Here is a 23,159-nt window from a genome sequence, read left to right as displayed (position 1 = left end):
ATGTGATGACGCAAAGTTTCCTCCGTTTATTTACAGCTCTTGGAGAAGAGAGATGCACAGCAACACAATTCTCAGATCTGGGGTACTTCCCCATACCGCAAAACGTATACAATACAAAAAGAAGAAGTTATATAGAAGTTATAAAGTTGAAGTTATAAGTTATAAGTTGTTATATGTCATTTGCCCTTCGAGATGGGGTATAGAAAACCGTTCTGTTCACGCTGGCAGGTTGACCTTTTCACACAGACACGTTACTTCTCTGTTCTGCAAGTCAGACACAACAAAAACCTTACATCTTCAGTCATGAGACATGTACTGAACACAGAATAGAAATAAGTACAACAATCAATTGATCAATTAACGATCAATTGATTATAAGTAAAGCTTTTTCCTCACGGCGACACCTGTGATTACCTTCGGGGGTGTGTACCAGAGAACTGTTCCAGAAAGCAGGTTTGAGCAGGTCAACTTCATTTTGCTTCAGTAAATGCCATTTTTGAATTCTTGAATTGGAATGTCTATTCATTTATATAAAAAAAAAAAAAAAAAAAAAAAAAAAAAGAGAGAGAGGGAGAGAGAGAGAGAAAGAGAGAGAGAGAGAGACAGAGACAGAGAGAGAGAGAGACCCATCATGTAACTGCCATCCATACTAAACCTTCAGCTGCTGCTCCTCCCAACTGTAGTAGACAGGGTAATTCAGTCAGACATATCAACTGTCAACTGCCAAAGTGTATTTGTGGAATAGGAATTGTGAACACAGAAGAAAATATTTATAATAATATTGGTGTCCAGTGAATAATGATACACCAGACTACTAATATTACGACTACTGCATGTACTGTAGGCCCAGCTGACCTGTCTATCAGTCGTGGGATCTTTAAGGCTTAATGGACAAGTGGGTTCCTGAGGCCTTTCCCGTCGGCTATAATAGGGTTTTCTGTCGGGCTGGCTCTGATTGGCTGCGGCAGTGCTGGCGTTTCCTGTAGGGGCCCCCCCGAGAGCAGGTGTGTGTATGTCTGTGTGTGTGTGCGTCTGTGTGTGTGTGTTGGGGAAGGGGGGTGTTCTCAGACCGCTGACAACACAGGACAAAGCACCTTTACGCTATTGCCTCCGTGGGACGATTACGGTGCAATTTATTTCTCATCGCTTGGGCCCTGAGCATGTGACCTGACCATGACAAACCCTGGGCCCTGCGTCACTCTGAGCCTTAGCTGTGGTCTATGACCCAGGCCCAGAGTTTTTCCTGTTAAAGCCACATAGTCAGGAAAAACTCAGGTCCCCACTTACAACTCCTTCTCTGATATAACAGGGCCAATATGCTCCATTTTAAGTGCAGGTTGTGTTAAGAGAGGCTCCATTGGGGCCAGAGGGTGATGGAGGGAAAACAGAGGCATCTGACTCAGCAAAATACCACTTTCCAACTGACGCCACATGATGAAGACCTTTCATACAGAGAAGGGGATTCTGGGAGCCAAACCCAAAACCCAGCGACCACAGAGAGACCTCTAAGAGCCCTGACTCAGAGACCAGCTCCAGCAAGTTGGCCCTCTTCCAGGCCACAGCAGCACCAAAAGATCTTTGTTCCCTCTTATCTTCAGACCAGAGGTTAAGATAATCTAACCACACCGCTCCTAGCCACAGGAGTTAGCATTGCAAGGGAGAAAGAGCTTTGAAGTACGTCCTTCTTTATGAAAATGCAACAAAAATGTCTATGAAGCCTTTTTTTAAAAAAAGAAAAATATATGTAGCTCAAAAAGAGGTCCCTAACGTGCAGGTCATAGTTCAGATATTGGTCAAGAGGAGGCCATTTTGGCTCTTCAGTTTCCTGTGGACTGGTGGAGGCAGGCTCAGACAGGAGGCTACTCACTCGTGTGGTTTCATCTGGACGTAGTTCTTGGGGATGAGGCCGTCCCTCCCGTTCTGCTCTGCCTTGTACCAGTTCTGGTCGCAGTCGTCATTTAAAACCTGCAGAAAAACAAAACAGCAAAAGAAAAAGATCAGGGCAAAAAAAAAGGAGAGGAAAATTACAAATAAATTGCTAATGAGATAACGGAGACAGAGAAGATCTAGAAACCGTTGGAAAGGAGCCATGTATGGGGTGTTGGGTCTCTCTCTCTCCTGATTTTCTTTTTAGTGGGTAAAATACAATTGAAAGTGAATTATTTCCTTCATCAATCTTTTTTTCACCGTGCTGCGGACCCCCTGGTACCCCTTCCTGGACCCCACTTATACTGTATTTATATACTGTAGTACAGCAATGTAATTTTTCCATATATTCTCAAACCAGACACTCCAGACAGTAGGCCTAGATTCCAATACATTCATGTAGAACCGTATATGTTTCCATTCAAACCAGACACTCCAGACAGTATATTACTATACAGCCCATTCATGGAGAACCATGCACCTTTCCCCAGACCTAGAGGTCCTGAGATGAGGGTATATTCCAGACAGACAGACAGACAGACAGACAGACAGACAGACAGACAGACCCCCCATTGCGACCACAGACACAGATCAGTCAACCTGAACGACTCCACAGTCAGGTCGACCCAGACTATCCCTGTCATCAGACTGTCCCCATTGAGACACCATCTGTCACTCTCACTCAGGCCCCAGGACCCCGCAGTGTGACACACACACACACACACACACACACACACACACACACACACGATTTCCCAATAGCAATTGCTAACCCAAGCAGAACTGTGGTCTAACATACATTGATGGGCCTGGGGGCTTGAAGGACAGGGTAGGAAATCACCACTGATGTTAATGTTGAAAAATGACCACTGTAGCTAGCCTCAGTATGCACGCACGCACGCACGCACGCACGCACGCACAGTGGTGCCGCTCTTCCCCAGCCACAAGTGAAATGGCCTGCTACTGTAAACTACCAGAGCGGGAAAACAATGTGTATGGAGCAGAACAAACAGACAGCTAAGCATTGCCTTGGTTACACTTTAGGCTCACTGAAGTAAGCAACATTTAAGCCATACGGGCCAGTTGTGTTCACCGCACTACCATTCCTAACATGTCCTTTGTATGTAACCGTAGACATTTCCTCCCAAACTAGGGGTAGCCTGGAACCAGGGTTTCAGCGTACTTCCCTTCCCTGCACAAGAAAATCAGCATATATGCAAAATCTGGCCCAATTTCTATACTTTCCCCAAAATCCCCCAGTGGCAGATCTGGGGGTTTTAGCAGGGGTAAGCAAGAAAACACACACACACACACGAAATTCATGGTAGCAATTGGATAACCGATGAGGAGGAACCTCCTCCTCCTCCTCCTCCTCCTCCTCCACAGCTGCTCAGCCCGGCCTGGCCACTCCTCTTCCTGCTTCCCAATCTGCCATCTACCAGCTGTCCTACTACACCTCTCACAGCATAGCCTCTGTGTGTGTGTGTGTGTGTGTGTGTGTGTGTGTGTGTGTGTGTGTGTGTGTACATGTGACTTATCCCAGTTTCAAACACTGGTCGACTATCTCTCTAAACTCTGTGTGACCTCACACTTCAAATCATGCATATAATAGCCATCACCACACCCTTCTATATACACACACACACACACACACACACACACACACACACACACACACACACACACAGACGATGACATCATGTGGAAAGACAAGAGCAAAAACACAAAACAAACAGATTCACCACAGCTCTCAGTTCCGGGAAGTACCCAGGTTGCCGACATTTCCTATGGTTAGGTTGTCATAGAAACAGCGGCATACGCAGCCTGCGGTATATGCATAGAGTCCTGTGGCTACCCTCTATGGTCTGAAACGTATGAAATGTCACACATTGTAGAGGAAGTGTTCTTGGTTGTTGCCTAAGCGCTGCTGACTCTTCAACATGGCATGGTATCGTCCCTAAAGAGGTAACGCCAGGTAATATAATAATAATAATAATAATAATAATAATAATATACTCCATTTAGCTGACGCTTTTATCCAAAGCGACTTACATTGCAGTGAGTGCATACATTTTTCAGTATATACGGTCCCAGCGGGAATCAAACCCACAACCTCAGAGTTGCTAACGCCATGCTCTACCAACTGAGCCACAGAGGACCACATGACTCGGCATGTCAACGCGCTTGAGTTGACTTCTGTGTCAGGGAGTCTGTCCTGCCACCAGGTCCTCAGAAGCTTTCTCAAGACCAGTTCAGGCGGTAGTGGTTTAGTGTTCTGGCATGGCGTTGGTGCACGGTCCAGGTGCCACAGCCAGGGGTGAGGGCCGGGAGAATGACTGCCTGGTTGACCTGGACTTTGGTTGACAACGGGAGGCCTCTCCGGTCCCACTCTCCTGTCAGGCAGACGGCCAAAGGTTGCACTTGACTTGACAATCATGTCGTTGACAAACACACTCTACACACTACACACGCGCATGTGCGCACACACATACACACACACATACACACACACATACACACATACACACACGCACACACTCACACACTCACACACTCACACACTCACACACGCGCACACACACACACACAGCTGCTCAGTGCTGGTGAGTCACCCTGCAGTCTGTCAGAGCCGGTCTGCAGCCGGAGGGCCTGGACATGACGATGGTGACGTGACAACGACAGAGACAAGAGAGGCTGTGACCTTGTGAAGTGGCACCCTGAGACACGCATGACTCACACACTCTGAGCAAGTGTTGGGTATGACGGTATACGACCTGGGCTTGCGTGTGTGTGTGTGTGTGTCCGTGTATGTATGTGTGTCCGTGTGTGTGTCCATGTGTGTGTCCGTGTGTGTGTGTGTCCGTGTGTGTGTGTGTGTGTGTCCGTGTCCGTGTCTGTGTGTGTGTCCGTGTGTCCCCGTGTCCGTGTATGTGTGTGTGTGTGTGTCCGTGTGTGTATGTGTGTGTGTGTGTCCGTGTCCATGTATGTATGTGTGTGTGTGTGTGTCCGTGTGTCCCTGTGTCCGTGTATGTATGTGTGTCCGTGTGTGTGTCCGTGTGTGTGTGTCCCTGTGTGTGTGTGTGTCCGTGTGTGTGTGTCCGTGTGTGTCCCTGTGTGTGTGTGTGTCCGTGTGTGTGTGTCCGTGTGTGTCCCTGTGTGTGTGTGTGTGTGTGTGTGTGTGTGTGTGTGTGTGTGTGTGTGTGTTGGGGAGGAAATGAGGGGGATAATGACTCTGCCACCCCTGTGAGACGGGAGCGCCAGCTGATAAGAAGTCATTACCTTTAATGCTAGGAAACAAGGAGAGGTCTGACTGAACACACAGAGCTAGGAAACAAGGAGAGGTCTGACTGAACACACAGAGCTAGGAAACAAGGAGAGGTCTGACTGAACACACAGAGCTAGGAAACAAGGAGAGGTCTGACTGAACACACAGAGCTAGGAAACAAGGAGAGGTCTGACTGAACACACAGAGCTAGGAAACAAGGAGAGGTCTGACTGAACACACAGAGCTAGGAAACAAGGAGAGGTCTGACTGAACACACAGAGCTAGGGAGGGAAGGAGGGAGGGAGGGAGAGAGAGAGGGGGAGAGGGAGGGGGAGAGGGAGGGAGGGAGGGAGAGTAGAGAGAACGAGAGGACTGGCGATCCAGAGAAAAAGGGGGGGAGGAAGAGAGAAGAGAGAAAGCAAGAGGAACAGAACAGTGACAATGAGAAAGAGGTAGCAAGAAAAACTCCAAAAAGCGTGTGTCAGGGGTGGTGCGTACAGTCACACGGTAGAGAGGAAGAGAGACAGACAGAGAGAGAGAGAGAGAGAGAGAGAGGACTAGGGATAGAAAGGGAGAAAGAGAGAGAGAGAGAGAGAGAGAGAGAGGAAGCAAGCAAGCAAGAGGAACAGAGAGGAGAAGAAAGAGGTAGCAGTAATGAGAGACCATGTGTTGGGGGGGGGGGGATGGTCGGATGGTATTAACAGTTGGCACCACAGTGAGATCCAGGACCCCACCAGGCTCACTGGTAAACACTAGGCATCCATCCGTCCATGTTGACCCCACCTGTCCTGTCCAATCACATCCAAAGGATGGCCACACAGTGGAGGAGACAGCCACACGGTGGAGGAGACAGCCACACGGTGGAGGAGACAGCCACACGGTGGAGGAGACAGCCACACAGTGGAGGAGACAGTCACACGGTGGAGGAGACAGCCACACAGTGGAGGAGACAGCCACACAGTGGAGGAGACAGCCACACGGTGGAGGAGACAGCCACACAGTGGAGGGGACAGCCACACAGTGGAGGAGACAGCCACACTGAGAAATAGGCTGGGACGTGTTTCATTTCCACATCTCATTTCTCCTTCCAAGGCCCAGATTTTCACATCCGACATAACTGTCTGTCCCCCCCCCCCTCCTCCTCCCGTCATGTTCCAAACCCCCCCCACACCCCCCGAAACTTACAGTGTAACTGTAAGTGACGCAGCATCAAAGGCAAGACTTTTAATTGACAGGGGCTGTTCAGCGTGTTTGCGAAGCAGGAAATAAACACATCATAAATCCCCTCGGAGGACGTGATGAAGAGGTGAAAGCGCGGCAGCGTGGCACTACTGCCATCTGCTACGGGTTTACCAGCACCAACGCCGCCGCCGCCACCGCGCTGGCACAAACACAGCGCCTGTCACGTTGGCGCTCGGGCAAACACATCACCGGCGACGCCACAGACAGGCACATCTGTCTCTTCTTACTTCCTCAAGTCTCAGTCTCAGTCTCGTCCGTCCGCCCCCCCCCCCCACCGCTCCTGTCTTGCTTTTGTGCCCCCCCCCCCCGCTGTCTTGCTTTTGTGCCCCCCCCCCCTCCCCTTCCTGGCTTGCTCTTCTGCCCCCCCTCCCCCCCGTCTTGCTCTTCTGCCCCCCTCCCTCCCCTCGCTCTCTTTCTCTGTGGAACTGGTAGTAGACAGTATGTCACTGGACTGACAGAGTGGAAATGCCCTTTAGCTACACAAGGGTATGTGTGTGTGTGTGTGTGTGTGTGTTGTATGTGTGTGTGTGTGTGTATGTGTGTGCGGTACATCCCTGCCCGACAGTAGACGCACTTCATCTCCTAAACCGGAACGGTCAGCGTCAGTCAGCCTGGAGATGACCCTGTGAGGTACCAGTGTGTGTGTTGTCATGACGACAGAAGCGCAGCAGACAGGTGTTGTACTCTGACAGGGGGATCCAACATGACCCCCGGGAGGAAGATGGCCGATGGTTCACACCTCGGCTTTGACACGGCAGGAGAGTGCCTGAGTGCTGTGTGTGTGTGTGTGTGTGTGTGTGTGTGTGTGTGTGTGTGTGTGTGTGGGGGGGGGGGGGGGGGGGGTGTCAAAACTGAGCCTACACACACACACACACACACACACACACACGTTCCACATCAAAACATAACACAGGGGTGCTTCTCCACCACCGTTGGTGTGTCTCTGGTTTGTAGTCTGCCTCTCTCTAGGAGGGTAAAAGGAGGGAAGGACAGAGAGGGATGATCTACTTTCCCCCTGCACAGTGCTCGGTGTAGCCGAGAGGGGATGGGGAATCAAACCGCTGGATTACGGTACCAAGGGGTGTGTGAATTCAATCTCGGAGCGGCAGACGGAGACTCTCACATCTAAGGCATCAAAGCAGAGCCACGGGGGTGTTCCTATACTGACACACTTCTAGCCTTCTGTCCTCTAATTGCCTACCCACGGAAACATCTAGACTTTTTATGGCATCTACTCCCAACCAGGGAACCAGCGTTGAGGCAACACTGGGGAGGAATGAATATACATGAGAAGGGAAGAGAAGAGAAGAGAAGAGAAGAGAAGAGAAATAATGAGAGATGGCGAGAGTTAGACATAGTGAGGGAGGGAGGGAGGGAGAGGGAGGGAGAGAGAGGGAGAGGGAGAGGGGGGGAGAGAGAGGGAGAGGGAGAGGGAGAGGGAGGGGGAGAGGGAGGGGGAGAGGGAGGGAGAGGGAGAGGGAGGGGGAGAGGGAGAGGGAGAGAGGAGTCCTCTCACTATGTCTACTTCTCAGCATCTCTCATTATTTGCGGAGGGAGGAGGAGAGAGAAAGATATCGAGGGGGGGAGAGGTAGAGGGAGAAGGAGGGAGAGAGATGTGGAGGGAGGAGGAGGAGGAGGAGGGGGAGAGGTAGAGGGAGAGAGAGAAGGAGGGAGAGAGAGAGGCTTATCTTTTCTCTAGGAGATAAACAGCCAACAGGGGATAAACAGCCAACGTGCTGAAAGACAGGCAGGCGATACCTGACAAAACTTAATGAACTGTGTGTGTGTGTGTGTGTGTGTGTGTGTGTGTGTGTGTGTGTGTGTGTGTGTGTGTGTGTGAGAGAGAGAGGGGGGGGAGAATCAGAGCAGACAGAGGATGAATCATCCAGAGAGGATGTGGTGCAGGAACACATGAAAGGCCACGTTGGGGAGGCTGGTTACCGTGGAACTGGGTTCGGTCTGGCTGAGGTATCCTGAAAGTCGTGCACCGCATAACGATGCAGGTCCAATAGTCTATCATGGTGTAGAAAATGTTCCCTTTCTCCTCTCCTCTCCCTCCTTTCTCTTTCTCCTCCTCCTCCTCCTCTCCTTTCTAATCCCGCCAGCCCAGTCTGTGATCTGTGATCTGAGCTTGTTAAAAGTGTCCGGTTGTAGCTGGAAAAACGCATCCCTTCGAGAGCTTCATTCCAAACAGGGGCCAATGCCGTCGGCGAGCTCCGATGTAAAACCTACAGCATTTCACCCTCTCGTCGTTTCATTTGGATGGGCCAACAGCAACAAACCAGCTAGTGCCTAGTTTCCTGCTGCTGCTGTGCCCCTCCCTGCCACTCTCTGTCCCTGCCCCTGTCCTGCCCCCACTGTCCCTTGTCCTGCCCCCGCTGTCCCCTGTACTGCCCCCGCTGTCCTGCCCCTGCTGTCCCCTGTCCTGCCCCCACTGTTCCCATGTCCTGCCCCCGCTGAGCCCTGTCCTGCCCCCGCTGTCCCCTGTCCTGGGTCCCAGCCGCTGGAGGGGGTGATCCAGAGGCCAGTTTCCCCCCGTGGTGGGGATTAAGAACATGGAGCGAACACTAATCCAGCTACAGCCGGACACTTTTAACGAGCTCAGATCACAGATTGGGCTGGCGGGATTAGAAAGGAGAGGGGGGGGGGGGGGGAGAGAGAGAGAGAGAGAGAGAGAGGGAGGGAGGGAGAGGAGAGAGGCAGAAAACAGAGACAGAGCGATTTAGAGAGAGAGAGAGATTTAGAGAGAAAGAGAGAGAGATTTAGAGAGAAAGAGAGGGGGGGTGAGAAACGATGGAGGGAGAGAGAGGGGGGGGGTGAGAAAGAGAGAGCGCTCGTTTGGCTGCTTTCTAGTTAAACAGTCTGGACTTCAGAGACATGAGAGAAAGAAACCCTCAGATCTGTTCTCAGTCAGTCAAAACCCAGACGAGACTACAAGGAGGCTGAGTCTAGGGGGACAGGGATGGGAACAGGGATCGGGGATGGCAACAGGGATGGGAACAGGGACAGGGATGGGAACGGGGACGAGGACGGGAACAGGGATGGGATCAGGGACGGGAACAGGGATGGGATCGGGGACAGGGATGGGGATGGGGATGGGGACGGGGACAGGGATCAGGGACAGGGATCAGGGACAGGGACAGGGACGAGATCCAGCCCCGTTGGCCCACTCTGAGGCACTCTCTCTGGGATGGCCTGTCCTCCCTGAGGCTGCAGGGATGGGCCTTGGTCTGTCAACAACAGCACAGCAGCAGAGGCAGCATAGAGAGAGAGAGAGACAGAGAGAGAGAGAGACAGACAGACAGAGAGAGAGAGACAGAGACAGAGAGAGAGAGAGAGAGAGACAGAGAGAGAGACAGACAGACAGAGAGAGAGAGACAGAGACAGAGAGAGAGAGAGAGAGAGACAGAGAGAGAGACAGACAGACAGAGAGAGAGAGACAGAGACAGAGAGAGAGAGAGAGAGAGACAGAGAGAGAGACAGACAGACAGACAGAGAGAGACAGAGACAGAGAGAGACAGAGACAGAGACAGAGAGAGAGAGAGAGAGAGAGAGAGAGAGAGAGAGAGAGAGAAAGAAAGAAAAGGGAGCGAGGGAGCAATATCCGCCAAATGCTGCAGAGGTAACCCCTATTAATCCTCTTTAGAGACGGGTTGGATGCTTTTAGCACAGGAGAAAACACACACACACACACACACACACACACACACACACACACACACACACACACACACAGACGTGGGCCGGTGTGAGTGCAGTCAGGGCTGGAGGATGAGTCACTGTGGTCTGGTTGGAGAGTTGAGAGCCATCGTCTCCTCCAGCTCCCTCTCCGTCTCTCACCTCCCCGATGACACCCTGCTGACGTCACCATGACGCCCTGCTGACGTCACCATGACACCCTGCTCACCTCCCCGATGACACCCTGCTGACGTCACCATGACGCCCTGCTCACCTCCCCGATGACACCCTGCTCACGTCACCATGACGCCCTGCTGACGTCACCATGACACCCTGCTCACCTCCCCGATGACACCCTGCTCACGTCACCATGACGCCCTGCTGATGTCACCATGACACCCTGCTCACGTCACCATGACGCCCTGCTCACCTCCCCGATGACACCCTGCTCACGTCACCATGACGCCCTGCTCACCTCCCCGATGACACCCTGCTCACGTCACCATGACGCCCTGCTCACGTCACCATGACACCCTGCTGACGTCACCATGACGCCACACTATAGCCCTGCCGACGTCACGCCACGCTACCTGACTCACCCGCTGGAGAGGGTTGGAGGGTGTGTGTGTGTGTGTGTGTGTGTGTGTGTGTGTGTGTCTGTCAGTGTGTTTGTCTGTGTGTGTGTCTGTGTGAGTCTGTGTGTGTGTGTGTGTGTGTGTGTGTGTCTATGTGCTTGTGTGTGTGTGTGTGTGTTCTACATGTTATCAACATAGAACAGGTGCCTCAATACTTGCAGTACAAAGCATGCGCCGTGATCCGTGATATACACAGAGATAGATTCAGGTTGTCACCGTAAGACTGTTTTGTGCGAATCAGCAGAGGGTACCCATCATCCTCTCCACACCATGGCTAACGAGGTGTACAGTATGACGCTCCTGCCTATTCTGAGACAGGAAATGTACAGAAGCTGATGAGAGACAAGGAAAAGGCGGGACAATGAGTCGGCGTTTGGCAACAGAGGCTATCAAACACCCTCTAGTCTAAACCCACGGTTCTGGTGAGGTTTTGTGGCACTCCTGCCTATTCTGAGGAGGACTCCAATTCGACAGCAGCATTTCTAACCACTCCCAACAAAAGAGCTCTCCCCACTGGGCTCCGGTCCCGTTTCAAACCGCAGAGGCCGAGGCGATGAACGTTTCCAGGGGCATTGTGTTCCGTGACGGTCCAAATTACAGGGCGAGGGGATAAACCAAAAATGAGAAGGGAGAGACGACTTCATCATCATCCATCACCCGATCCGACGTTTCCTCAAACAATCAAGCTTGTTGCCTGGCGTTGAAGTGAACCGGTAAATAAAAGGGGGAAGTGCTAACTGTTTAGTCAGCTCATGCGGTTCCCTGCAGATTATAAATAGAGTCGGGGTGATATAGAGCAATCGATGCCAGGAACTGACTTTATTGACGTTGCAGAAAAGATAAATGAGGTGTGAGAATTACAGCAAGTGATGAAATGAAAATAAATATATTTATATATACAGTACCAGTCGAAAGTTTGGACACACCTTCTCATTCAATGGTTTTTCTTTATTTCTTATTATTTTCTACATTGTAGATTGATATTGAAGACATCAAAACTATGAAGGAACACATATGGAATTATGTAGTAAACAAAAAAGTGTTAAACGAACCAGAATATGTTTTATATTTTAGATTCTTCAAAGTAGCCATCTTTTGCTTTGATGACAGCTTTGCACACTCTTGGCAAGGTGTGTCCAAACTTTTGACTGGTACTGTTTATGTATATATATAAAGCTGGGGAAGAAGTAAGCTCTTCGGCTTCAGCTCTTCGGCTTCAGAAAACACATCAGTATTGAGCTAACAAAGTGGTATATTGTACTGCGTGGTAGTGGTGCACATGTGTTGGGATATTGAGTACACACACCATATACAACCCTGTTAGCTCGATACTGTGTGTGTGTGTGTGTGTGTGTGTGTGTGTGTGTGTACGTGTGTGTACGTGTGTGTACGTGTGTGTGTACGTGTGTGTGTACGTGTGTGTGTGTACGTGTGTACGTGTGTGTGTACGTGTGTGTGTGTGTGTGTACGTGTGTGTGTACGTGTGTGTGTACGTACACTTGGGAGAAGACTGTTTAGTCAGTGAGGTTAGAACTCTTGCCGAGGCCCAGAGAGGAGCTGGATCTCTGAGGGAGGATGGAGTGCTTCCAGGGCATTAGACACGGCCGTGTTCAGGATCTCAGCTCTGGGAGAGAACATGCTGAAAAGCCCACGCTAGTCCCATAGAGGATTATGCCGTGTGTGTGTGTGTGTGTGTGTGTGTGTGTGTGTGTGTGTATATGTGTGTGTGCGAATGTGTGTGCGCGTGTGTGTAGGCATATGTTTGAGTGAGAAGAAGCACTTGCTGTGACAGGAAACCATGTCTCTGTTTCCACACTGTCAGGCACATTAGAGGCCCGTGAGCTAACGACCAGCGTGCTAACGGGAGGGAATCAGAGGAAAGAGCCTGTTGCGTTGTGGTGAGCTCTCAACTAGTGACTGTGGGCCTGAGGAGAAGAAAATCGCGATGCTTATCCTCGCAAAAATGCAAATCTGGCGAATGTCGAGTTTGCCAATTCACACCTCAAAGCCAGCCTTTCCTCTTTCTCCTCTCTCCCCCCCCCCCCCCCCCCCCTCTGTAAGCCGCTGGTTTATCAGCTTCTTGCAAAAATCCCAGGACATTCCCAGCAAAATAGAGCAATCTGATTGCCTCTCGTCGCCTTCCCAAAACACAAACGAGAGGAAACACGGCAGAACAGGAGCGGCAGCACCAGGACAGCTTCAAAGTAGAGGTCCCCTGGGCCCACCAACAATAGGAGAGAGGTGTGTAGCTCCCACAGCAGCCTCAGACGAACCAGGCCTGCGCTGCACAGCAGAGGACTCCACAGTGACACAACATTGTGGGGTGGGTTAGCGCCATGCTAGTAGGCTCCCTCCAGTCAGACAGATGATCCTTTAATTAGGTCACATTCATTTTCAAGGGTAGTAAGCATCACCTATGCTCCAATAGCCAGGGGGTGGGGGTGGGGGTAAGGGGGGTGGGGTGGGGTGGGGGGGAAGGGGGGTGGGGTTTGTTAGAACATTTCCACACCCCGAACATTTCAAAAGCTAACTAGCCTGAGATATGTTGGCTAATAACAGGTAGCTTATAGTATAGTGTTACAGTGTTATAAACACTAGTTTATAACACTTTGGGTTATTACGGCGAATAACAGCCATGGGGGGATTCACTTCAAAACATCTCTATTCGATCAATGAGACCTGTCTGTTGTAATGTGTTTTAATGCGGTGAGCGAGGCTACATTTCCTGGACAGCGTCCTGAGAGTCACGCATCCAATCTAGAATGTTCTACAACGCCGGCCTAGTCAACACCCTTTCCTACGCCCCGAGTCTTTTCTTTTCAACACTGTCTGTCTCGCTCTATTTTCCAAGCCTGTAATTGGAAACTCAATATAACAATCAAGCCCTGCTGACCCCTGGTCGCCGAGGTAATGACCCCTTCGGCCCGAACGCTCAGACTAAATAAATACACAGAGATGGAGGTGACAGGTGAAAGCCTGACACAGGAATGTGGATTTAAAGCCTGTTCTTCCTCTGTGTTTTTGGAAAGAGAGAGAAAGAGAGAGGGGGGGAGGGGGGCTGCTTTGACTTGGAACCTGCTGGTTCTCTCTCTCTCTCTCTCTCTCTCTCAGGAAAAGAAAGGGAAAATAAATAAACAAGGCTGTCTCTCTAGACCATCACACTTCCTGCCTCCTCCCTCTCTCATTCCCTCTATCCATCTCTCTCCTTCCCTCTATCCATCTCTCTCCTTCCCTATATCCATCTCTCTCCTTCCCTATATCCATCTCTCTCCTTCCCTCTCTCCATCTCTCTCATTCCATCTCTCTCCTTCTCTCTATCCATCTCTCCTTCCCTATATCCATCTCTCTCCTTCCCTCTCTCCATCTCTCTCCTTCCCTCTATCCATCTCTCTCCTTCCCTCTATCCATCTCTCTCCTTCCCTCTATCCATCTCTCTCCTTCCCTCTATCCATCTCTCTCCTTCCCTCTATCCATCTCTCTCATTCCCTCTATCCATCTCTCTCCTTCCCTCTATCCATCTCTCTCCTTCCCTCTATCCATCTCTCTCCTTCTCTCTATCCATCTCTCATTCCCTCTATCCATCTCTCTCCTTCCCTCTATCCATCTCTCTCCTTCCCTCTATCCATCTCTCTCTGGACCAGCTCTGAAGGAGGGAGGAGACACAGTCAGGATGAAGAGAACGAGGCGTGAAGTTGAGGCGCCTCCCTCACCTCCACAGACAGGATGGGTGGACTGACGTATCCTGTGCTCCTCTATAAACGGGGACGATCAATTTGGTCCCATTTCCTGAACAGCAGAACATCCTGTGGGGACGACACTGATCTGCATACGGTGGCGGATTCCACCTTGTAATGGGAGAGTTTATAAATAAATCTTCCAAGCCAATGTGTCATATACTGTATACTGGATGTACAGTATGCATGGGAGATGCAAATCTATCTATGCTATGTCATGGAAATAACAGAGTAGGGTGTCCACCCACTCTGCACAGAGTGTGAGAAAATGTGCTGTGGTGATGAAGTGTCACTTTCCTCATGTCACATAAACACATTTTACCAAAACAATATGATCCTTCGTGTTGTGTTGTTCGATGGGTTTATTTCTCTAACATAACGTTAACATTTTATCCAAAAAGTCGGAAGCGGTGCCGCTCTCTTGCAGCAATTTTTGAGGATTTTACATGTTGTGGTGGTCGTCTTCAAAGTTGTTTCCGCGGGTCACAAAAAGCTAATTAGGCATGAAACGAGTTGAGTTATGTAAAAGGTTCTGAAATCAAAAGGCTTGGGGGACACTCAGTGCTCAATTGAAATTTCACAAAGATTGTTTTTGGGAGAAATCTTTGAAAAATAATAACTTTGTGTTAATATGAAAAGCGTATACTAGAATATTAAAATACTAAATGTCAGTTCTCAAAATTGATATTTATCTTACCTTTGTACTGATTTATGTCCTGTGGAATTGAGAAGAAAGACGAAAGTTCAACAGGAAAATGAGCCTGTTCGCTAGCCTAATGCTACTTACAGTAGTAGCCTAGCGCTAATATGTTCGGGATCCAACTTTCCAGATTTCCTCTGGCCTCTTTGATTTAGTCACCCTAATTTTGGTGATCCTTCAACGTCACAAAAATCCAATAACCTTTGAACGGATTTTGATAGAGACATGCGGTTTGGATCATTGGCTTTCCTAGAGCATTATCTACACAATGAACTTATTATTTTACCCATTGGTCAAATGCATTGTGATTGGACACCCTACTTAAGAGATTATGTAGCATGTGAACCACAGGTACAGAACAGGTTCTGATGAATGATGGCGCTGGCCCAGAACCAGTATGCTAAGCTAAAATCAGTTTGATTTACTGTCTAGCACCAGTATGCTAAGCTAAAATCAGTTTGATTTACTGTCTAGCACCAGTATGCTAAGCTAAAATCAGTATGTCATTTGTTTCACCTAATGCTAGTCGGCAGTGCTAAACCAAAAGCGTTTTTGACCTAATTGCTCATGTCAGGATACTGAAGCTAAAAGCAGTTTGATCTTTGCATACTCTCAGGGCATTCCACCACTTTGCATCAGGTTAGCATCTACCAGGGGCATGGGTTTATCACGAGCAATGGCAGAAGCTACAACATGTCCTCTACAATTCAGTACATCCCAGTTTAGATCCGGCCTGGGGGTCTTCTGGAAGCGTGCTCTTGCCTCTATCCTTCTGCTACCATCCCCGTCACAGGGGTCTCTGGGTTGGCCGAAAACCAAAGTGCTAGCTAGGCTACATCCAACCTTTCCACTGCTAAAAACCAGTTACACCAAAACGAGCCTATTTCTATCCAGTAAGTGTCTCAGTATACTTAGTATGGACACACCAGATAGAAATAGGCTACAGCAAAACAAAATGTACCACAGCCGTTCCGCAGCTCGACCTGTGTGAGAGTGTGATTGCGGGGAGAGTGTGATTGCGGTTGTTTTCTCATTCCTTTGTAGGAATACGCTCTCCTCCGGCGGTCTTTGCTGACTGACACACACGGCCTTCTTTGGCCAGGTTCCTGCCTAAGATCTCTTTCGTTCCACCTCTCCGTGAAGGCTAAATTTAGACCCGATGTTGCCCGGCTTTTGTACTGCTGATTCAGTTCTCCGGGAGACGCGTCTCGCGCGCCTCAGACTGTGTGTCTGTCCTTCAGAGAAAAAAACCCTCTCAAACACAAACACAAAACGACTGGTCTCATGCCCCCAAGTGTGTTATAGCCTACTTAGATGTCCATGCGCGCTATGCTTGGTCCTAATGAGAAAAGCTGTCTTTAGTCTTTTTCTATTGTGCTTGGGTAACGTGAAAATTGGCCAAGAGAAGACTGCTGGCACGGTAAGCCTTATTTTTCCTGATGTCGTAGTTTTCCTGCCAACTCAGTTCCACAGAATAAAACCGTTGGAAGTTTTCAACACCGTTAAAACTGTTGAAGTGGGGGGAGGTGGAGTCGCACAACATTGGTAAAATAATCTCTTTCCCCCCCCCCCCATCTAATAACCTCTTTCCCCCATTTTCTTTACCCTCTTTGTTGTAAGGGCATCTACCTGCATTGTGTCACATTCACGCGTTGGGAGGTACTCTCAATGATTCACCATTAAGACAGAGTATTTCATAGGAGTGAGACCACCATCGACCCTGAGCCGCCACCAATGGACCTCGAGACCAGCAGTGACCCTGCACCTCGAGACCAGCAGTGACCCTGCACCTCGAGACCAGCAGTGACCCTGCACCTCGAGACCAGCAGTGACCCTGCACCTCGAGACCAGCAGTGACCCAGCACCCCCACCACTGCAGCTCGAGACCCTCATTGCAACTACCAAAGAGCTACCATGCCTCATCCTCCAAAGGTGCATGTCTCTGGGTCTTGATTGACTGAGCCCCCACCACCCCCCCCCCCCCCAGGGCCTGCTGAGCACCAGATGGGCCAGGGAAGGAGCAAGAAGACAGGAACCAGGACACAGGCCACCTCTCTCAGGTTACCATCTACAGTAATGACACAAGACACCACCAAACCTGTGCACCGTTGCCATCCATCCCGCCGGAGTGAAGAGGAAAAGGTGAATCCTGTTTTATGGAAGTAAAAACAGCAGCATGCTTCCCCTGAACGGCCTCAGTGCCGGAACATTCCACCTGACATCCGAGGTACAGACAAGACAGACCCAATCTCTTGTGGTAAAAGTGCTCCACAGCACAGTGGGAAAGACCCTCAGCCTACCATGCACCAAACACAAGGCGGGAAAGGAGTGGAAATTGCAGCCCACTACCAAGACTGAGACATTGTAAAATTAATAAATAAATAACTTCCCAGTTGCAGCAGAACATGTTTGTGTGAAAGAAAAAGACTCTTAAAGGGACACTTCACCGATGTTTTACCAGCTCACCTTACGAACATGTGGCCATGTGAAAACAGCTATATGAAGCACTCTGGACGTTATAGTTACATATTACTTCCTAGTGTGATAAAGGGCTATTTTCTCGCTTATTTGCTCGAATTTGTTTACATTTGCTGGCTATTTAGACAACAAAGACCACTGATAACTGTAGCTGTTGAGTTGTGGTGTCAATCGGTGAAATTGTCCTTTAATTGTCCCCCAGTTACCTATTGAAAAGTGTGAAAAGTGTGAAAAGAAAAAAAGCACACTAAAAAAAGGTTGTTAAACCTTTACTCACCATAACCTGTGAAAAAGAAAGAGAGAGATTTACTTTTGTGTTTATTACAGTGTTCACAGTGAAACAGATGTAAACCGGCCACCTTAAAGCTAGCAATGGCGTTCGATGGCGTGGGACAGGGGAGGAGGGGGGGAGGATGGGGGGGTATTTGAAACTGAGGAGTGAGTTTACCACTCTGGCTTCACCAGACTGAGTACCTGACCAGCTCTATTCAAAGTGTGTAATGTCTTATGTTGTGTTTCGAGCATCTAGTTTACATGGGGTGCCAAAGGGACTCGGTACTGCTGAAAGCCGGGGGTGGGGGGGGGGGGTAGTAGTGTAGTGAGTGTCATGTCCTGCCTACATTGCATTCTACTGTTATGGATAGCTCATTAGCTCATTAGCCATTGTTGTACTATCTATATATATATATATATATACACACACATACATATGTATATATACCCACATATATGGTAGTATCAGTACTGAGGGAGAAGGTGCTGCCAGACCAGCAGTTTTGAATTGTGTGGTTGGAGAGGAGAGGAGGCCCATGGGGCCCTGACACTCCCAGCCAACCGGTGCCCCATTCTCTGTGGTCACAATTCAATTAGGAACGAGGGATATTTGACACTCCTGAATCTCTTCCAGAATTCTCTCTCTCTCTCTCTCCCACCCTCTCTCTCCCTCTCTCTCCCACCCTCTCTCTCTCTCTCTCTCCCTCTCCCCCCCACCCTCTCTCTCTCTCCCCCTCTCTCTCTCCCACCCTCTCTCTCCCCCTCACCCTCTCTCTCTCTGTCTCTCTCCCCCACCCTCTCTCTCTCTCTCCCCCTCTCTCTGTCTCACCCTCTCTCTCTCTCTCTCTCTCTGCAGTCCCAGGAAGTTGCGTGACAGAACACTTGCGCAACTTGCGGAGTGCAACACACAGCACAATAGCTGAGCTGAGCTGAGCCGCAGGCTAGACAATATTAGCATCAAGCCGTTGCCACACACACCCCTCACACTCTTCCCCGATTAATATTTATATGGCAGAGAGCACAGCCAAAGGCCCAGGGGACAGAGCAAGCTAGCAAGCCCTCCTCCAAAACCTCTTTATGGGCTGAAGATAACCAGCACTTTCCATATTGAGGCTTATCCAGGGGCTCAGAGTGGATCAACGAACACAAGGGGAGACATCCATTGGGTTTGGCTCCTCCTAGGATTTACTTCACTGTTGCCGACAGGCAGCCAAACTGACTTGAACTAGTGGGGCAAGTGGTCTTGTGTCTTAACTGTCCCTCCTAAAGACCTCTTCAAAAACAAATCTTCCTTTCTTCTAGCATTGTGACTGCCAACAGCCCCTGGTCCTAGCATAGATCACTTCTCCTCATGATGACTGATGGACAACATGATTCACTCACTTCGTCAAATGTATTTGTTGTCAGTCACTTTGGATAAAGGCGTCTGCTAAGTTGCCATAGATGTAAATGTAAATGTAGAAACACAACCATTGTGTACATCCACACGTTGACAAATGTACCTGTCGTAAGTCGGTTTAGATAAAAGCTCAAAATAAATGTAAATGTAGAATGTAGAAACCCATCCCTTGGGTCTGACTACCTACAGACAGCCTAACGGATATGAGCCGGTCGTACGGTCGTACTGCGCTGTAACCAAGCTTCACGGGCGTTTCAGCATGCAGTCACATGCCTCGTATCACCAACTTCATCAGAAGTCCTTCAGCAACCCCCCCCCCGCTCAACCCCCCCCCCCCCGCTCAGACAACTGCAGACTTGTTAGATCTGTAGGTGCCATCGGAGACGGCGTGACGCGCAGGAGACAAACACAGGCTTCATTCAACCATGAAAGCTGCCTGCGTGTTAACGGAGCAGAGCACAGAACTGTTGATAGCGTTCTTCGCCGCGGACCGCTGTGGTCCGCTGTGGCCCGCTGTGGCTCAGTCGGCAGAGCACGGCGCTAACTACACTTAGGTTGTGGGTTCGATTCCCTGCTGGGACCGTATATACTGAAAAATGTATGATGCACTCACTGCAATGTAAGTCGCCTTGGATAAAAGCGTCAGCTAAATGGCGTATGTTATATTATATTACTGTTTGTGTGTCATGTGTTTAACGGAGAGAATAGTGAGACAATAAACTCCAATAAAGTGATGTTTATCTGAGGCAATATCAGTGTGCCCATGGCTGGATGTACCTCTATGCCTTAACCTAATGGTGCAGGGCTAGAGGACAAAAAAAAAAGGAGGTAATTCTTCCTTCTTCGAGCATTGTGACTGCCAAGGGCACCTGGTCCTGGCATCCATTACTTTTTCTTATGATGACCGACGGATAGATGATCCACTTACTTTTCGAAACAAATATACTTGTTGTAAGTCGGTTTGGATAAAAGCTAAAAAGAAATGTCAAAAATAAAATAAAATAAGAGGACAGCAGAAATGGGTCGACCAAGCTCAGGCCCAGACTCTGGTGGTTTGGACAGGGAGACTGGATACAATACTACCTTGTTACTGAAATACTGTACACAGACAGACAGATGCACACACACACGCGTACACCCCCCCCCCCCCCCCCCCCCATTCATTCATCTTTTTAAAAAGACTGCCATGTTTTCAGAGTTCAAGTAGAGTTCTGACAGATCCTGGAATCATGGAGCTGATGTCACAATCCCAAGGCTGGGGTGTGGTCCTAAACACACTGCCAGCTCATCTCTCTGTCTCTCTCTCTCTCTCTCTCTTTCTCCCTCTTTCTCTTTCTCACCTCTCCAATATACTGCACAGTCTCTCTCACTTTCTTGCTCTCCTCTCTCTCATATATTCTCTCATACTTCTACATGGTCCCTCCCTCCCTCTCCCTCCCCCCCCCTCCCTTCCCCCCAGCAGCCTGGGATGACACTGGAAACTTCCTGTTTGAGTGTCAACACACGTTTAACCACAAAAAATGTCCAATATTGCAGAAAATGCAAGATGATGAAGTTTCAGTTCTAGTACAGTGGGGGAGGGTAACATTCAGACTTTCTTGCCTTGGGGTTGTACATATAATCTCCTTCCTCATTGTAAAAGCACTCATGTAAAACCGAAATGTTCTGGTTCCTCAATCTTCTGGTTCTTTACGCAAAAGATGTATAAGCCAACCGTGGCATAGGCTATACAAAGCAGGCATACGGTGGGGTGGAATACATTGTCAATATGAGCAATTCTCATATCCTGGTAAAAGGTTACCAATGTCATCCTTTTCCAGATATGGCACGGAAATAATCACTTAACTTTTTTCTTGAAAACATAACACTCATTTCCATATAACTTGCCAGTGGCAAAGGAATTAGCTGGCACAATTCAAATGTTCGCTTTGGATAAAGGCGTCTGTTAAATGCCATAAATGCCATGCAAATGTGTTGGAACCACATTGAAACATGCTCCCAACCTTTGGCATTAGAAATACCAGCAACATTGTTCCTAAGTGCTGGGTCTAGACTGCCTAATACACCATCCGATGCCAACACTCCGGCTAAGATACGTCTTCTATAAATTCAATATTATGTCGTACTTTTTGTACTGTATTATTGTGTACTATTCTATTTAGTATCCCGATGCATAGTGTGACCCAGAGCAATGCTGAAACAACCATAATAACACCGTTATAACTAGGTTATAAACACTCGTCCCAGTCGTTTCAGCATTAACAAACAATAGACTTACCTTCAGTATCGTGCCACGTACAAAACTCAACTCATCATCCGCTGTGGCTTTGAAATCGAATTTGGCGACGGCCTCCATGGTGCGAGTTGTTGTTCAACACCTGTGTGTCGCTGTACGGACGAGAACCCGTTAGAAGTGTGTCACGGGAGTTGTTTCCTCCACGGAAGGTTGAAAAATATTCTAAAAAAAAAAAATGTCAGAAACAAAACCCAGACCACTCCGGTCCGTTTACCCAGCGGTACAGCTCCTAGAGCAGACTTTCGCTAAGTACTCGCAGCCACAGACCTATAAGCTAAATGAGAAAACAGACACGGTGCGTTGAGAGTGTTGCCGTACTGTTACCAACGCTGAAAAACAATGCTGAAGGAGCGTTTGATGTGATGCCGCGCCCATAGACGGTACATTTCTGTGGCAAACGCGACCAGAAGAGGAAGGAAACGGTGAGACTGACATTTCCCCTGACCAACTAGAGCCCACCGTTGCAACAGTTAGCCAATAGGACATGAGGTACGCGTCACGTCCAATAGGCCTACTGTAGCTGTACGAAACCAATGGGAATGTGGAAGAATTATTTTTTTTGGACATGAGGCTGATAGCATGAGGTTGATGATTACTGAAAGCTGGATCAATGCAGGATGCTTGTTCGAGTCTAAATCATTGATTTTTGGAGCAGTGACTGCACTCCAAGCTCAGAATGGCCTACAGCGTCCAAATGTACAGTAAAAGTTGACAGTTGTGAAATATACATTTTATGTGTGTCAAAAAAAAAGAGGAAGTAAAGATGACGTGCGTGATGTAGCAAATGTGTGACAGTGGTTGCAACAAAATAACAAAATAACAAACAAAAATAAGTTGATGTAACAAAGATATTCTTCTTTTGAAGAAAGTGTTTCTTCTGCTTTCAGTGCCAACAGAAGAACGAGTTGGCCACACATACACACACACACGCACGCACGCACGCACACACACACACACACACACACACACACACACACACACACACACACACACACTTCCACTCCCTCATATATGAGGGCTGACCTTTACATAGGGCCACTGAGCCACAAAAAGTAATCAAGGGATATAGAACGTGCTGGGACTCTAAAGCAGGGAGGATACGGCCATCTAGTGGTTAAACATGAACAGTTAATTATGAAATGATCGGAGCGATAACATCTTTCATAGTCATAAGTTTGCGTTTAATGAAATGAAATGAAATTAAATGAAAAACGTTTCTGCTTACATGACTCAGGCTTGCACGTGTTCGTCGAATCCGTCATAGAAAATTGGCTATTTCACTGGATTGGGCATATTAAAAGGATACCTTACTAATGACTCCACTTACAGTACATAAAAGAGCGAACAATTGTGATTCAATGCAACTTATTCAGTGTATCTCAGGCAACGGTCAGTTACACTCAAGAGTCCCTCCAAAACCGTTAGTTTCCAACAAGAAAGGAGAGCGAGACCACAGACATTTTTTAATAAGGAGCGGGGAAGGAGAGGGCGGAGAGTGCGGCTTCAGGAGGTCATCACTGCTTGAAACCACAT

General features: G+C 48.8%; 1 protein-coding gene across 1 annotated transcript in view; it reads right to left on the bottom strand.

Moving 5' to 3' along the window:
- The window catches only part of grb2a (growth factor receptor-bound protein 2a), a 26,078-nt gene extending 4,143 nt beyond the window's left edge, over nucleotides 1-21,935 (bottom strand). The window contains exons 1-2 of the mRNA XM_083693456.1: nucleotides 21,609-21,935; nucleotides 1,868-1,965 (exon numbers count right to left, since the gene is read on the bottom strand). Of these exons, the coding sequence (XP_083549582.1) occupies nucleotides 1,868-1,965; nucleotides 21,609-21,686 (176 nt within the window). The 5' untranslated portion in view covers nucleotides 21,687-21,935. The remainder of the gene's footprint in view (nucleotides 1-1,867; nucleotides 1,966-21,608) is intronic.
- Nucleotides 21,936-23,159: the final 1,224 nt, after the last annotated feature.

This window comes from Argentina silus, assembly GCF_951799395.1.
Source record: "Argentina silus genome assembly, chromosome: 22".
Lineage (NCBI taxonomy): Eukaryota > Metazoa > Chordata > Actinopteri > Argentiniformes > Argentinidae > Argentina > Argentina silus.
This window is presented reverse-complemented; position numbering and strand designations above follow the sequence as displayed.